The sequence below is a fragment of the Bufo bufo genome, chromosome 4 (genome assembly GCF_905171765.1).
Source record: "Bufo bufo chromosome 4, aBufBuf1.1, whole genome shotgun sequence".
Taxonomy (NCBI): Eukaryota; Metazoa; Chordata; class Amphibia; order Anura; family Bufonidae; genus Bufo; species Bufo bufo.
The window spans coordinates 175,927,980-175,945,966 of record NC_053392.1 but is presented as its reverse complement, the minus strand read 5'-3'; the positions used below and the strand labels follow the sequence as shown (position 1 = coordinate 175,945,966).

At 43.7% G+C, this 17,987-nt stretch overlaps 1 protein-coding gene across 1 annotated transcript in view; it reads left to right on the top strand.

The window, feature by feature from the left end:
- The first annotated feature begins 464 nt into the window (after window positions 1-464).
- GPR149 (G protein-coupled receptor 149) overlaps window positions 465-17,987 on the top strand; it is a 228,221-nt gene continuing 210,698 nt past the window's right edge. Inside the window, exons 1-2 of the mRNA XM_040429954.1 lie at window positions 465-1,394; window positions 5,174-5,366. Of these exons, the coding sequence (XP_040285888.1) occupies window positions 465-1,394; window positions 5,174-5,366 (1,123 nt within the window). The remainder of the gene's footprint in view (window positions 1,395-5,173; window positions 5,367-17,987) is intronic.

The window sequence follows — 17,987 nt, the reverse complement described above, 5'->3', positions numbered from 1 at the left end:
AAGCAGACTCCACCCTCCTGCAGCTTCGAGCAGACTGATTCAAAGAACATCTCACTCCACTAGCATCCTCACAGAGCAAACATGCTCTGATTGCATCCGGTCCTCGGCTCTCCACATCTCACCCAACAATCTACTCATGTAGTGCTGGATGTCTCAATAATGGATGGACAGGCTGCCTCCTTGGCCTGTTGTGACTCCAGGGATTCAGAACTTTGCAGCTGCAGAAGCTTCTATAAAGGACAATACATTTTGCAAGAGTTTAGTTCCTGAATGCTCTTCTGGACGACATAATCTGCAGCTTAAATGGAACTTTTTCTACATTGAAGCTTCAGGAACAAAAGCGAAGTTTGGAAAAATGCTAATTTTTTGCCTTCGGAAGGAAATTGAAGGAACCTCGGAGTAGTATGGATGCTTCAATTTTAGTAAACCTTTCCATATATTAAGAGAATATACAATCTAAAGCAATGTCGGTTCCAACCACTCTTCTGTTTGCAAATAGCACCAGGTTAAGTACAGAGACACCAAAGTCCCCATCGGCTAGTAATAGATTTCTTTTTTGTCTTACACTAACGCTGACGTTGATTGTGTTGGTGAGCAGCCTTTATTCTCTGGTGTCCTTGGTGAGGATAAAGAACAGATCTGCGCTGTCTATGTTAGTGGCTTCCTTGTGTGTGGATGATTTACTTTGTGTGGTCCCTGCGTGTATCTTCATGGTAAAACAATGGACTAATAATTTGCTTTTCCAGCCACTGTGCACTGCCACAGCTTTCCTATACCTGTTTCAGGGAATATCAAGCAATTTAAAGGCATGCATAATAATTTCCTATAACTTCTGCATGGCTACCAAACCAGCAAACTATGAAACTACCAAAATGCCTCCTAAGATATCATGGGCAATTGTCAGCACATGGCTTGTTAGTTTGATAATAAGTGCACTTCCGTTTTGTGGTTGGGGTGCTTACAGTGCCACGTCTTGGGGATGCCTAATAGACTGCACCAGTTCTTATGTGTTGTTTTTATTCGCTTTTTATTCTTTGTGTTTTTGTGTTCTGACAGTCTTCTCGGTCCCTCTAACTCACCAGTTGCTTTGCTCGGATAACCAGGAACGGCTACTATATTTCAATTATAAAGATATTGCTAAAGGTTATCTAACCCCCAATACACCTCTGGGCAGCAACACATCGTCTCTGTCTCCTGATAATCCTGCTGGAAAAACCTTGAAGAATTTCAATGAGAATTGTGTGAGCTCAGAGACTGTGTACAAGAGGAGCCTGGGTGATCAGCATTGCACAAGCAGCATGAGAGGAAGCAGGAGCCTGACCGTGCTCTATGCTCAGAAGCGCTTTTCCTTGATACTTGCTTTGACTAAAGTCATTCTCTGGCTTCCCATCATGGTAAAAGCATGCTCTTTCAGTCAATAAAACGGCAATATATTATGTAACAGATGGTTTAATTATTCTTTATGTATGCCTTAGACTTGCTCTTGCACAAGTAATTTTATATTTGCTATAAGAATATGGAAAATAGAGTAGAAGTGATAAACCTACTGGTTCGGTGGACAGATATGGCCATGACTGGGTTAAATGCTCATGATATGCTATTCTAACACACTCCTTGAAAGTAAAAAGCCCTTTATAGCACTTTTTGTGTTTCTGCAACCTTGACATGTCGCAAAGGATTTCTTCTAGCAGTTAACTGAGGAAAATATGTTTTATTAAGTACTTGCCTGTCAGAGATGGCTGCAGAGATACAAACTAATGTGAGCAGATGGAAGGGCGGGGGTTGTAGGCAAGGGTTAATTAGACAAGGCAGAGTTAGCCTGGCTTCAGCATAAAAGACCTTGGATGATGTTGAACATTTTGTGAATAATAAAATGCGTAATGTGACACTTCTGCTTCTACAAGGACATGCACATACCATATGTAAAAATGGTGGCAAATGGTATGGACGCCAGGTAACCATATGTACCATATGTAACATTCTCTACATAAAAAAAAAAAACATTGTTCACCCCACCCCAGGTCAGGTCATTGCGCATTTTAGAAGGATGTTCTGAAGAGCAGGACTTCCTTTAATTTCAGCTACATCTGTGCACAATTATGCATTTTAGACATAAACCACATATTTTTGCATAATGAAATAATCTGAAAGCCTATGTTTTGTAGACTGGGTTTACACGTTAAGTTTTTTTATGCAGTTTTTGAAGCTAAAGCAAAAAGTAGAATCAGGGTTTCCCTTATACATATCCCCTGTTTATGATTTGTTCCTGTCTTTGGCTTAAAAAATGTCCTACAAAACGGAACGTTTAAATCCTTAGAAACGTGTCCTTCTTCTTTTATAATGCTGGCACGAAATTTGCTGCCTGAGATATCTCTATAACGTAGGCCCATGGTGTTCTTAACTAGGTATGAGGCCATTACATGAATGTTAAAATGCAGCTGTATTATAGCTGTCTAAAAACTGGCCATAAGTTTTCTTATTAAGTACTCACTAGGGGAGAGGAACCTCCAAAATGTTCAACAGGTATGACAAAGTTGCCAATGTGCTTATTCAGTTTCCAAAGTGCCAGCAAACAGGTTCTCTGCCTGCCATTTGTAATTCATTGTAACCATACTAGTCAATATTTTTTGAGGTTTCATATATCCTTAATGGAGCAATGCTGCCAATGTGCTCGTTGGAGCTGCCCGTCATTATAGATGTTGGTGGGCTCAAACTAGATGTTGGATCAAAGAAACATACAAGTGTTTTTGTACCCCGAGTGAATGTAGATTGCCTTCTAGCTGTTCAATAGAAGCAGAATTATAGTTTATATTTTTGTGGTTTAAAATATCATCAAACAGAACCTTGTAGGGTGTGAAGGCAAAGTGATGTATCTGTCTCCAAGAACTATGTAATGTCTATGAGTTATTGTAACATCTGGTTAAGTCCTGGTTGCTATGGGTGAAGGCCTGCATGGCCACACCTTGTTAAATACATAGTATTATCAAGTCCTCCAGAGCAAGAACTGTGCTGTGACAACCCCTTGAAGCTCAATCATTATCCACTAAAATCTTCTAACCTACTTCCTTTACAAATTAATGTGATTTGGGCAATTTAGGTGAGGCCATCCAAGATAGGTGAAGACAGTCAAGATTTATTTCTTTTCACAAAAATACCAATAGTTTCTCTGTATACAGATGCAGCCGAGCTAAACTTGATAGCTAACCCCTTAAGTAAAGAATGGAAAGAAAAAGATAACTAACTTTCAATGGATTTCAATGGCTTTTGTCACACGATGACACTGTGCTATCTGTTATCAGAGTCAGGTTTAGCTTGGCTACATCTGTATATAAAAGAGTCACTTTGTGTGGTGCTTGGGGAATGAGTCTGTGGAAATATGAACATCAAGGGTAAATCTTTGATGTGTTCTGTGAAGATCAAGGGGATTCTCAGGAGTACAATATTAATGACCGAGCCACAGTATAGGCCATCAATATCAGACTAGTTGAAGAGATCAGAGCACAGAGGCCACCTCACAACTTACCAAGCATACTGCTGTACATTGTATAGTGGCTGTGTTTGGTATTGAAACCTAGGCCCACTCGCTTGAATGGTATTAGGCTGCACAAAGAACATGTGACCAACAAATGCGACATCACTGGCCTTGGAGGAGTCCACAGCACTCAATGGAATGCCATGGCCTCGTCTTCAAACAGCTGACCGTGGGGGCGCCTGGAATCAGACCCCAACCAGTTAGATAATAATCACTGGATAGGTCACCAATATTTTACTCCCAATACCCCCTCTAAGTTACTCAAGCCAAGATCTTATTTTATGGAGGAGTTGGATAACTACACATGCTTGCCCATTAGTCATTAGACCCATTGTAGTTAATGAACCCTTCTGATTTCATTTCACTGTGTAAATACTATGGGGGGTACTTATCATTCGAGATAGTTTTGTGTGTCATTTTTAAGTCTGCCTTTGCTTTGTGTGCTGGTGCCAAATTTATGAAATGGTGCACCTTAATAATATATTTGGGTTGACTGCAGTGTGGTTTACACCTAAATGTGTAAAAGTACACCAGGGTTGCCTGGCATGGATATGTGACTTTTATACACTTTTGCAAAAGTCACGCATAGTAAATGAGCCATAATCCAGTTCTAATTTTACTTTTGTCCCTTAAGCATGGGTAACTTTGAAAAGTGTCGAGGCTCACCAAATATCACAATGGCGACTTTTTAAGCCAAAAAAACGGATGTATCTGATTTAATAATAATAATCTTTATTTTTATAGTGCCACCAAATTCCGCAGTGCTTTACAATTCAGAGGGTACATGTACAAATCAAAATAGACATCACAGGATTACAGGCTAATATACAAATAAAATACTAGGAGTGAGGGCCCTGCTCGCAAGAGCTTACAATCTATGAGGAAAAGGGGTTGAAACTAAAGGTAAATTTAATTATTTTAGAAAGTGGTCCAGCCATCTTTGTACTAAATAGAACAGTGCAAAAGGAGCTAGTGCATGAGTGTAGGGATTACTGTCGGAAAATGGCATTCAGTTATGAAGAATGAAGGGGGTGAGTAAATGGGGAAAAGGCCTCTTTTACACGAATGATACGGACTGGCTCCGGGTGCGTTCAGTGAAACTCGCACCACTTTGCAAGCAAGTTCAGTCAGTTTTGTCTGCGATTGCATTCAGTTGTTCAGTTTTTTCCGCGCTGGTGCAATGCGTTTTTCACTGAAGCCCCATTCACTTCTATGGGGCCAGGGCTGCGTGAAAAATGCAGAATATAGAGCATGCTGCGTTTTTCACGCAATGCAGAACTGATGCGTGAAAATAAACGCTCATGTACACAGACCCATTGAAATAAATGGGTCAGGATTCAGTGCGGGTGCTGTGCATTCACGTCACACATTGCACCCGTGCGGAAAACACGCTCCTGTGAAAGGGGCCTTAGTGCTTTCAGCCATGGTGACATGCACCTGCACATTGGGATGTGCTGACTGACCCCCCTTTTTTTCTTTGCAGTCTGCTATTCAGAGGATAGGCCATTAATATCAAAATTTCAGAAAAAAAAACCTTTAATATTGGAGATATTGATAATGTTAATTATCTAATGCACTTAGGTTTCATTATTCATAGAACTAGGAAGTTAATAGTTACTATATCATATTTCTGCCTTTCAGATACAGATGGCTGTTCAGCACATTGTTGGCTTTCAGAACATCTCATTTGAGACATTAAGTTTCCTTCTGACATTGTTAGCTGCAACCACCACTTCTCTATTTGTTTTGTCTGAGCATTGGAGTCATCTCCCATGTGGCTGCATCATCAACTGCAAAAGGAATGCATATTTTATGTCATCAGAAGATTGCCAAGGTAGGTGGTCGATGTGTTTTTCTACCCAGAAAAATTTAACATATAAACAAAATATGGAATTCCTCAGGTACCTAGTTGACCACTTGATGATTTCAATGTCAAATTAATGTTTCTATATTGAAAAATGGTCATTAATTTACCAGCCAACTGTGACAACTAAATGGCCTAGTAATGCACTAATAATAATGTAAAGCTGTGTTTACCAATATATATATATATATATATATATATATATATATATACAGTGGGATGCGAAAGTTTGGGCAACCTTGCTAATCGTCATGATTTTCCTGTATAAATCGTTTCGTTGGTTGTTACGATAAAAAATGTCAGTTAAATATATCATATAGGAGACACACACAGTGATATTTGAGAAGTGAAATGAAGTTTATTGGATTTACAGAAAGTGGCCTATAATTGTTTAAACAAAATTAGGCAGGTGCATAAATTTGGGCACCACAAAATTGAAATGAAATCAATATTTAGTAGATCCTCCTTTTGTAGAAATTACAGCCTCTAAACGCTTCCTGTAGGTTCCAATGAGAGTCTGGATTCTGGTTGAAGGTATTTTGGACCATTCCTCTTTACAAAACATCTTTAGTTCATTCAGGTTTGATGGCTTCCGAGCATGGACAGCTCTCTTTAAGTCACACCACAGATTTTCAATTATATTCAGGTCTGTTGTACTTGTTCCTCTGCATAAATGCCTTAGTGGATTTTGAGCAGTGTTTAGGGTCGTTGTCTTGTTGAAAGATCCAGCCCCGGCGCAGCTTCAGCTTTGTCACTGATTCCTGGACATTGGTCACCAGAATCTGCTGATACTGACTGGAATCCATGCGTCCCTCAACTTTGACAAGATTCCCAGTCCCTGCACGGGCCACACAGCCCCATAGCATGATGGAACCACCACCATATTTTACTGTAGGTAGCAGATGTTTTTCTTGGAATGCTGTGTTCTTTTTCCTCCATGCATAACGCCCCTTGTTATGGCCAAATAACTCATTTTTTGTTTCATCAGTCCACAGCACCTTATTCCAAAATGAAGCTGGCTTGTCCAAATGTGCTTTAGCCCACCTCAAGCGGCACTTTTTGTGCTGTGGGCGGAGAAAAGGCTTCCTCTGCATCACTCTCGCATACAGCATCTCCTTGTGTAAAGTGCGCCGAATGGTTGAACAATGCACAGTGACTCCATCTGCAGCAAGATGATGTTGTAGGTCTTTGGTGCTGGTCTGTGGGTTGACTCTGACTGTTCTCACCATTCGTCGCTTCTGTCTATCCGAGATTTTTCTTGGTCTGCCACATCGAGCCTTAACTTGAACTGAGCCTGTCGTCTTCCATTTCCTCAATATGTTCCTAACTGTGGAAACAGACGGCTGAAATCTCTGAGACAGCTTTCTGTATCCTTCCCCTAAACCATGATGGTGAACAATCTTTGTCTTCAGGTCATTTGAGAGTTGTTTTGAGACCCCCATGTTGCTAATCTTCAGAGAAAATTAAAAGAGTAGGGAAACTTACAATTGACCCCCTTAAATACTCTTTCTCATAATTGGATTCACCTGTGTATGTAGGTCAGGGGTCACTGAGCATACCAAGCCAATTTGAGTTCCAATAATTAGCTCTAAAGGTTTTGAAATCAATAAAATGACAACAGTGCCCAAATTTATGCACCTGCCTAATTTTGTTTAAACAATTATAGCACACTTTCTGTAAATCCGATAAACTTTATTTCACTTCTCAAATATCACTGTCCTATATGATATATTTAACTGACATTTTCTATCGTAACAACCAACGATTTATACAGGAAAATCATGACAATTAACGAGGTTGCCCAAACTTTCGCATCCCACTGTATATATATATATAGTACAGACCAAAAGTTTGGACACACCTTCTCATTCAAAGAGTTTTCTTTATTTTCATGACTATGAAGGCATCAAAACTATGAATTAATACATGTGGAATTATATACATAACAAACAATTGTGAAACAACTGAAAATATGTCATATTCTAGGTTCTTCAAAGTAGCCACCTTTTGCTTTGATTACTGCTTTGCACACTCTTGGCATTCTATTGATGTGCTTCAAGAGGTAGTCCCCTGAAATGGTCTTCCAACAGTCTTAAGGAGTTCCCAGAGATGCTTAGCACTTGTTGGCCCTTTTGCCTTCACTCTGCGGTCCAGCTCACCCCAAACCATCTCGATTGGGTTCAGGTCCAGTGACTGTGGAGGCCAGGTCATCTGGCGCAGCACCCCATCACTCTCCTTCATGGTCAAATAGCCCTTACTTTCAAAGTTTTCCCAATTTTTCGGCTGACTGACTGACCTTCATTCCTTAAAATAATGATGGCCACTCGTTTTTCTTTACTTAGCTGCTTTTTTCTTGCCATAATAAAAATTCTAACAGTCTTTTCAGTAGGACTATCAGCTGTGTATCCACCTGACTTCTCCTCAACGCAACTGATGGTCCCAACCCCATCTATAAGGCAAGAACTCCCACTTATTAAACCTGACAGCTCACACCTGTGTAGTGAAAACCATTTCAGGGGACTACCTCTTGAAGCTCATCAAGAGAATGCCAAGAGTGTGCAAAGCAGTAATCAAAGCAAAAGGTGGCTACTTTGAAGAACCTAGAATATGACATATTTTCAGTTGTTTCACACTTGTTTGTTATGTATATAATTCCACATGTGTTAATTCATAGTTTTGATGCCGTCAGTGTGAATCTACAATTTTCTTAGTCATGAAAATAAAGTAAACTCTTTGAATGAGAAGGTGTGTCCAAACTTTTGGTCTGTACTGTATATATATATATATATATATATATATATATATATATATATATATATAACTTTATTATAAATATAATCCCAGATATCTTTCATTAGTTATAATGGCTCGTTTTTAGGGATGAGCGAACCCGAACTGTATAACTGAATTTTGGGGTGTCCGTGACATGGACCCGAACCCGAACATTTTCGTAAAAGTCTGCGTTCGAGTTCGGTGTTCGGCGCTTTCTTGGCGCTTTTTGAAAGGCTGCAAAGCAGCCAATAAACAAGCATCATACTACTTGCCCCAAGAGGCCATCACAGCCATGCCTACTATTGGCATGGCTGTGATTGGCCAGTGCAGCATGTGACCCAGCCTCTATATAAGCTTGGGTCACGTAGCGCTGCACGTCACTCTGCTGATACAAGTGTAGGGAGAGGTTGCAGCTGCGATGTTAGGGCGAGATTAGGCAGTGATTAACTCCTCCAAAAGACTTTATTCAGTGATCGATCTACAGCTGTGGATCATTGAACTGCTGCTATTCAATTGCTCACTGTTTTTAGGCTGCCCAGAGCGTTTTTCAGTCACTTTTTTGATCGGCGGCCATTTTGTGTCTTGTGGTGCGCCAGCACAAGCTGCCACCAAGTACATTTAACCATCAATAGTGTGGTTATTTTTTGCTATATCCTACATCAGGGTCAAGCTGTCATCAAGTGCATTTAACCATCAATAGTGTGGTTATTTTTTGGCCATATACTACATCAGGGGCAAGCTGAGCCTGTCACCCAAGTGCATTTAACCATCAATAGTGTGGTTATTTTTTTGCTATATCCTACATCAGGGTCAAGCTGTCATCTAGTGCATTTAACCATCAATAGTGTGGTTATTTTTTGGCCATATACTACATCAGGGGCAAGTTGAGCCTGTCACCAAGTGCATTTAACCATCAATAGTGTGGTTATTTTTTGGCCATATACTACATCAGGGGCAAGCTGAGCCTGTCACCCAAGTGCATTTAACCATCAATAGTGTGGTTATTTTTTGGCTATATCCTATATCAGGGTCAAGCTGTCATCAAGTGCATTTAACCATCAATAGTGTGGTTATTTTTTGGCCATATACTACATCAGGGGCAAGCTGAGCCTGTCACCCAAGTGCATTTAACCATCAATAGTGTGGTTATTTTTTGGCTATATCCTACATCAGGGTCAAGCTGTCATCAAGTGCATTTAACCATCAATAGTGTGGTTATTTTTTGGCCATATACTACATCAGGGGCAAGCTGAGCCTGTCACCCAAGTGCATTTAACCATCAATAGCGTGGTTATTTTTTGGCTATATCCTACATCAGGGTCAAGCTGTCATCAAGTGCATTTAACCATCAATAGTGTGGTTATTTTTTGGCCATATACTACATCAGGTGCAAGTTGAGCCTGTCACCCAGCACCTAAAAAATAGGCCTCACATTTATATTCATCCAAATCTGTCATTACTGCTTTAGCTGGTCAAGTTATTTAGTGTCCGTCAAAGCACAGTTTTTGTTCTGGGTTGAAATACAATTCCCAATTTTGCAATTCTCAAAATTAGTGGTTTCTGCTGTATCAGGCCTACTTTAAATCTATCCCTAAAAGGGTATATTAGATTCAAGGTGCTGATAGGGTAATTCTCAAGAACTTCACACACACGCTACAGTGCAGATCCAAGTCTAATTCTGTGATTAAACGTATACCTGTCACCCAGCGCCTAAAAAATAGGCCTCACATTTATATTCATCCAAATCTGTCATTACTGCTTTAGCTGGTCAAGTTATTTAGTGTCCGTCAAAGCACAGTTTTTGTTCTGGGTTGAAATACAATTCCCAATTTTGCAATTCTCAAAATTAGTGGTTTCTGCTGTATCAGGCCTACTTTAAATCTATCCCTAAAAGGGTATATAAGATTCAAGGTGCAGATAGGGTAATTCTCAAGAACTTCACACACACGCTACAGTGCAGATCCAAGTCTAATTCTGTCCGTAAACGTATACCTGTCACCCAGCGCCTAAATAATAGGCCTCAAATTTATATTCAGCTAAATCTGTCATTAGTGGTGTGCCTGTATTAGTGTAATACGGTACCTAAAAAGATAGCCAGATAGTGTTAGGTGTCTGTAAAAAAAGGCCTGAATTTGAATTCAATACATTGGCCCGAATAATACTTTTCTTATTGTGGTGAACGGTAACAATGAGGAAAACATCTAGTAAGGGACGCAGACGCGGACATGGTCGTGGTGGTGTTAGTGGACCCTCTGGTGCTGGGAGAGGACGTGGCCGTTCTGCCACAGCCACACGTCCTAGTGTACCAACTACCTCAGGTCCCAGTAGCCGCCAGAATTTACAGCCATATTTGGTGGGGCCCAATGCCGTTCTAAGGATGGTAAGGCCTGAGCAGGTACAGGCATTAGTCAATTGGGTGGCCGACAGTGCATCCAGCACGTTCACATTATCTCCCACCCAGTCTTCTGGATAAAGCGCACAGATGGCGCATGAAAACCAAGCCCATCAGTCTGTCACATCACCCCCATGCATATCAGGGAAACTGTCTGAGCCTCAAGTTATGCAGCAGTCTCTTATGCTGTTTGAAGACTCTGCTGGCAGGGTTTCCCAAGGGCATCCACCTAGCCCTTCCCCAGTGGTGGAAGACATAGAATGCACTAACGCACAACCACTTATGTTTCCTGATGATGAGGACATGGGAATACCACCTCAGCATGTCTCTGATGATGACGAAACACAGGTGCCAACTGCTGCGTCTTTCTGCAGTGTGCAGACTGAACAGGAGTTCAGGGATCAAGACTGGGTGGAAGACGATTCAGGGGACGATGAGGTCCTAGACCCCACACGGAATGAAGGTCGTGCCACTGACTTTCACAGTTCGGAGGAAGAGGCAGTGGTGAGACCGAGCCAACAGCGTAGCAAAAGACAAAGAGGGAGCAGTGGGCAAAAGCAGAACACCTGCCGCCAAGAGACTCCGCCTGCTACTGACCGCCGCCATCTGGGACCGAGCACCCCAAAGGCAGCTTCAAGGAGTTCCCTGGCATGGCACTTCTTCAAACAATGTGCTGACGGAAAGACCCGAGTGGTTTGCATGCTGTGCCATCAGAGCCTGAAGCGAGGCATTAACGTTCTGAACCTTAGCACAACCTGCATGACCAGGCACCTGCATGCAAAGCATGAACTGCAGTGGAGTAAACACCTTAAAAACAAGGAAGTCACTCAGGCTCCCCCTGCTACCTCTTCTGCTGCTGTCGCCTCGGCCTCTTCTGCTGCTGCCGCCGCCTCGGCCTCTTCCTCCGCCTCTGGAGGAACGTTGGCACCTGCCGCCCAGCAAACATGGGATGTACCACCAACACCACCACCTGCGTCACCAAGCATCTCAACCATGTCACACGGCAGCGTTCAGCTGTCCATCTCACAAACATTTGAGAGAAAGCGTAAATTCCCACCTAGCCACCCTCGATCCCTGGCCCTGAATGCCAGCATTTCTAAACTACTGGCCTATGAAATGCTGTCATTTAGGCTGGTGGACACAGACAGCTTCAAACAGCTCATGTCGCTTGCTGTCCCACAGTATGTTGTTCCCAGCCGGCACTACTTCTCCAAGAGAGCCGTGCCTTCCCTGCACAACCAAGTATCCGATAAAATCAAGTGTGCACTGCGCAACGCCATCTGTGGCAAGGTCCACCTAACCACAGATACGTGGACCAGTAAGCACGGCCAGGGACGCTATATCTCCCTAACTGCACACTGGGTAAATGTAGTGGCGGCTGGGCCCCAGGCGGAGAGCTGTTTGGCGCACGACCTTCCGCCGCCAAGGATCGCAGGGCAACATTCTTTGCCCCCATCTCCTCCTCCTCCTACTCAGCTTCCTCCTCCTCTTCTTCCACCTGCTCATCCAGTCAGCCACACACCTTCACCACCAACTTCAGCACAGCCCGGGGTAAAAGTCAGCAGGCCGTTCTGAAACTCATATGTTTGGGGGACAGGCCCCACACCGCACAGAAGTTGTGGGGGGGTATAGAACAACAGACCGACGAGTGGTTGCTGCCGGTGAGCCTCAAGCCCGGCCTGGTGGTGTGCGATAATGGGCGAAATCTCGTTGCAGCTCTGGGACTAGCCGGTTTGACGCACATCCCTTGCCTAGCGCATGTGCTGAATTTGGTGGTGCAGAAGTTCATTCACAACTACCCCAACATGTCAGAGCTGCTGCATAAAGTGCGGGCCGTCTGTTCGCGCTTCCGGCGTTCACATCCTGCCGCTGCTCGCCTGTCTGCGCTACAGCGTAACTTCGGCCTTCCCGCTCACCGCCTCATATGCGACGTGCCCACCAGGTGGAACTCCACCTTGCACATGCTGGACAGACTGTGCGAGCAGCAGCAGGCCATAGTGGAGTTTCAGCTGCACCACGCACGGGTCAGTCGCACTGCAGAACAGCACCACTTCACCACCAATGACTGGGCCTCCATGCGAGACCTGTGTGCCCTGTTGCGCTGTTTCGAGTACTCCACCAACATGGCCAGTGGCGATGACGCCGTTATCAGCGTTACAATACCACTTCTATGTCTCCATGAGAAAACACTTAGGGCGATGATGGAAGAGGAGGTGGCCCAGGAGGAGGAGGAGGAAGAGGGGTCATTTTTAGCACTTTCAGGCCAGTCTCTTCGAAGTGACTCAGAGGGAGGTTTTTTGCAACAGCAGAGGCCAGGTACAAATGATGTGGCCAGACAGGGCCCACTACTGGAGGACGAGGAGGACGAGGATGAGGAGGAGGTGGAGGAGGATGAGGATGAAGCATGTTCACAGCGGGGTGGCACCCAACGCAGCTCGGGCCCATCACTGGTGCGTGGCTGGGGGGAAACGCAGGACGATGACGATACGCCTCCCACAGAGGACAGCTTGTCCTTACCTCTGGGCAGCCTGGCACACATGAGCGACTACATGCTGCAGTGCCTGCGCAATGACAGCAGAGTTGCGCACATTTTAACGTGTGCGGACTACTGGGTTGCCACCCTGCTGGATCCACGGTACAAAGACAATGTGCCCACCTTACTTCATGCACTGGAGCGTGATAGTAAAATGCGCGAGTACAAACGCACGTTGGTAGACGCGCTACTGAGAGCATTCCCAAATGTCACAGGGGAACAAGTGGAAGCCCAAGGCGAAGGCAGAGGAGGAGCAAGAGGTCGCCAACGCAGCTGTGTCACGGCCAGCTCCTCTGAGGGCAGGGTTAGCATGGCAGAGATGTGGAAAAGTTTTGTCACCACGCCACAGCTAACTGCACCACCACCTGATACGGAACATGTTAGCAGGAGGCAACATTTCAATAACATGGTGGAACAGTACCTGTGCACACCCCTCCACGTACTGACTGATGGTTCGGCCCCATTCAACTTCTGGGTCCCCAAATTGTCCACGTGGCCAGAGCTAGCCTTTTATGCCTTGGAGGTGCTGGCCTGCCCGGCGGCCAGCGTTTTGTCTGAACGTGTATTCAGCACGGCAGAGGGCGTCATTACAGACAAACGCAGCCGCCTGTCTACAGCCAATGTGGACAAGCTGACGTTCATAAAAATGAACCAGGCATGGATCCCACAGGACCTGTCCATCCCTTGTGCAGATTAAACATGAACTACCTCCCCTTAACAATATATTATTGTACTCCAGGGCACTTCCTCATTCAATCCTATTTTTATTTTCATTTTACCATTATATTGCGGGGCAACCCAAAGTTGAATGAACCTCTCCTCTGTCTGGGTGCCGGGGCCTAAAAATATCTGACAGTGGCCTGTTCCAGTGGTGGGTGACATGAAGCCTGATTCTCTGCTATGACATGAAGACTGATTCTCTGCTGACATGAAGCCTAAATCTCTGTTATGGGACCTCTCTCCTCTGCCTGGGTGCCTGGGCCTAAATATGTGACAATGGCCTGTTCCAGTGGTGGGTGACGTGAAGCCTGATTCTCTGCTATGACATGAAGACTGATTCTCTGCTGACATGAAGCCTGAATCTCTATTATGGGACCTCTCTCCTCTGTCTGGGTGCCGGGGCCTAAAAATATCTGACAGTGGCCTGTTCCAGTGATGGGTGACATGAAGCCTGATTCTCTGCTATGACATGAAGACTGATTCTCTGCTGACATGAAGCCAGATTCTCTGCTATGGGACCTCTCTCCTCTGCCTGGGTGCCTGGGCCTAAATATGTGACAATGGACTGTTCCAGTGGTGGGTGACGTGAAGCCTGATTCTCTGCTATAACATGAAGCCTGATTCTCTGCTGACATGAAGCCAGATTCTCTGCTATGGGACCTCTCTCCTCTGTCTGGGTGTCGGGGCCTAAATATATGACAATGGACTGTTCCAGTTTTGGGTGACGTGAAGCCTGATTCTCTGCTATGACATGAAGACTGATTCTCTGCTGACATGAAGCCTGATTCTCTGCTATGGGACCTCTCTCCAATTGATATTGGTTAATTTTTATTTATTTTATTTTTATTTTTATTAATTTCCCTATCCACATTTGTTTGCAGGGGATTTAACTACATTTTGCTGCCTTTTGCAGCCCTCTAGCCTTTTCCTGGGCTGTTTTACAGCCTTTTTAGTGCCGAAAAGTTCGGGTCCCCATTGACTTCAATGGGGTTCGGGTTCGGGACGAAGTACGGGTCGGGTTCGGATCCCGAACCCGAACATTTCCGGGAAGTTCGGCCGAACTTCTCGAACCCGAACATCCAGGTGTTCGCTCAACTCTACTCGTTTCGTCTAGGGAGCAATCATTAGGGGAAATGAAATGGCCACCGTCCTATTAGTACACAAAAAACCTGTCCTAATCACACAGAAGGAAAAGTTACTTCACAACACAACACAACACTGAGGTAAAGAGCTGCCTCATCCTCCTCTCTGCTCTAATTGTCATTGATTATGATACTGAATACAGTTAATTAAGATCTTCAGCTAAATCTCTGTAGGAATGGAGTTCACTAGGAGACCTGAAGTACAGAGAGGACGAACAGGACAGAATGTGGTAATGGTGACTGCATAGAAGTGCTGCTGATCATTACCCACACCCTCATCCTCCTCTTTAACAGAGATTCAGTTAAAGTTGTCAGATGTATTCAGGATCATAATCCCTGACAGGCAGAGCAGAGAGGAGGAATATATTTGTGAATATATTTATAATAATGTAATATTTAAATGGGTTGTCTAGGTTATTTTTTATTTTTTTTTGTTCTGTGTATGTTTCTAACTAATCAAATGTAAGGAGTTTTCAATTCTTTTACTTCTTCTTCAGTGGCCTTGTTCTCCTAGTTAGCTGAAAGTCACATGACCTGTGATGTCAGCTTCTTTCCCTGCTCGGATGATAACTTGTGCCCAAGCCTGAGGGAGCAGGTCTGCCTCTGTGCACAGAACTTGTGAAGGTTGTGCTGGTTGGAGTGACAAACCACACCCCCTGCAATGCTGATATGCTAGCTGAGCTGTCTGCCATGTCTCCCCTCCCACTGGATTCTTCAGCAGAGTTTAACCCCTTTTACCACCAGCAGCACAGACTCAGGGTTGGAGGCTCTGCATCAGGTACTGAGCAGCTGAAGGTTTCCTCTTCTCCAGGCACTGAGGAAATGAATGCTGTGCACAGGATCATCCCTCTCTCCTCACCCCTCCAAATACAGAGCTGACAAAGACTGGAGGAGTTCTCTGCTCTGTACTCTTCTGTTGGTTTTGAGGAATTGTCTGCAGAGCATTGCACAAGAACAGGTAGGGGTAAGATCCTGTGTGCATCAGCAATGTCATCGTACTGTACAGCTGGGACTTGTAGTCCTACTCATACAACATGAGTATCCCAGCAGTCACACTGCAGACAGGGCAGCAATTTTATTCACTCCCTTTGCAAAGCAAGCAGAGGGGAAAGGCAGTATTTGTTGACACCCACAAATATTCATTAGGAAAACCTCAGAGATTGTTTTTACACACCCCCACAGCTCTGCAGCAGCATGGAAGCAAAGGGCCAGAACAGAAGTAGGGAAATGAGTAAATATATAGACTTTTTTTGCCAAAAACCTGTTTAGCTTAGGGTACTTTCACACTTGCGTTACCTTTTCCGGTATTGAGTTCCATCCTAGGGGCTCAATACCGGGAAATAACTGATCAGTTTTATCCTAATGCATTCTGAATGGAGAGCAATCTGTTCAGTATGCATCAGGATGTCTTCAGTTCAGTCACTGTACGGTTTTTGGACAGAGAAAATACTGTAGCATGCTGCTGTATTTTTTCCGCCCAAAATTCCAGAACACTTGCCGGAATGACGGATCCGGCATTATTTTCCATTGAAATGCATTAATGCCAAGTGTTCTGGAAAAACGGAACCGGTTTTGTGGTCTGCGCATGCGCACACCTTTAAAAATGTGAAAAAGATAAATACCGGATACGTTTTTCCGGATGACAATGCATGCCGGAATCCAACAACGCAAGTGTGAAAGTACCGTTATGTATATATTGCAGACCATCAGATTTAAAGTTCTTTCTTTTTTTTTTTTTTACATAACTTTTACATAAATTTAAGAAACTTTTCAATGTATCAAAAATACATATTATTGGATATCTGTAAAAATAAGCCTTACACATGGGGGGGGGGGCTTCGTTCATATCTGAAGTGAAGGTTCGGTTAGGAGCCTCCCTTGTTGATTCCAAGAAAACAGGACAAAATATCACTGCATATAATGATATTTTGTCTGGCAGACATGGAAATCCCATTTATTGCACCATTGCCAAATGGGATCTATATTTCACAGTTAGTGTTTGACATTTCAGTTTTCTCTATACTGGAACATAATAATGCATAAGCACTGCAGATGTGAATCGTATCTTACTTATACAAATTAGTTATAACTACAATTGATTACACTAGATGGATTAAAGCTGTCTGGCAAAGTGCTGTAACTGTATAGTAGTGGCAGCAAAGCATGAAAGCTCAGCAGGGAAGATTTAAGATCACTTACAGTTGAAGTTGCACTATATGACCAAATTTTAGGGACACCTACACATTACGTCTACAGAAGCTTGTACTAATATGGAGTTGGTCCTGCCTTTGCAGCTCCCACTGTTCTGGAAAGGCTTCTACAAGATTTTGGAGTGTGTTGGAATTTTTGCCCATTCATCCAGAACAGCATTTGTGATATCAGTCACTGATGTTGTATGAGAGGGCTTGGCTCGCAAACGCTATTCTAGTTCTTCCCAAAGGTGTTCAATAGGGTTGGGGTCAGGGTTCACCCAACCATGCCTTTATGGACTTTGCTTTGAGTACTGGGGCACAGTCATGCTGGAACAGAAAAGGACCTTCCCTAAACTGTAACCACAATGTTGGGAGAATCTTCTAAAGAAAAACCCCATAGTGTTATCCCTCCTCCACCAAAAACTTGCAAATGGTACAATGCAGTCAGGCAGGTAATGTTCTCCTGCTGTTCAACAAACTCAGTGGGGGCGGGCTTTACACCACTCCATCTGACGCTTGGCTTTGTGCTTGGTGATAAAAGGCTTGTATGCAACTGCTCAGTCATGGAAACCCATGCCGTTAAGCTCCCGAAGCACAGTTTTTGTGCCGATATTGGTACCAGAGGAGTTTTGGACTACTGAGTCACCAAAGCTTTGATGACTGTCAGGCTCTATGCACCTCAGCACTCGGTAGCCCCACTCTGTAACTTTACGGGGTCTCTACTTTATGGCTGAGTTGCTGTGGTTCTTAAACTCTTCCACTTTGCAATAATTCCACACAGCAAAATCAATGTAAAAGCAATGATGGCCTTTGGAATGCATTCTTACGAATAGAATAAAG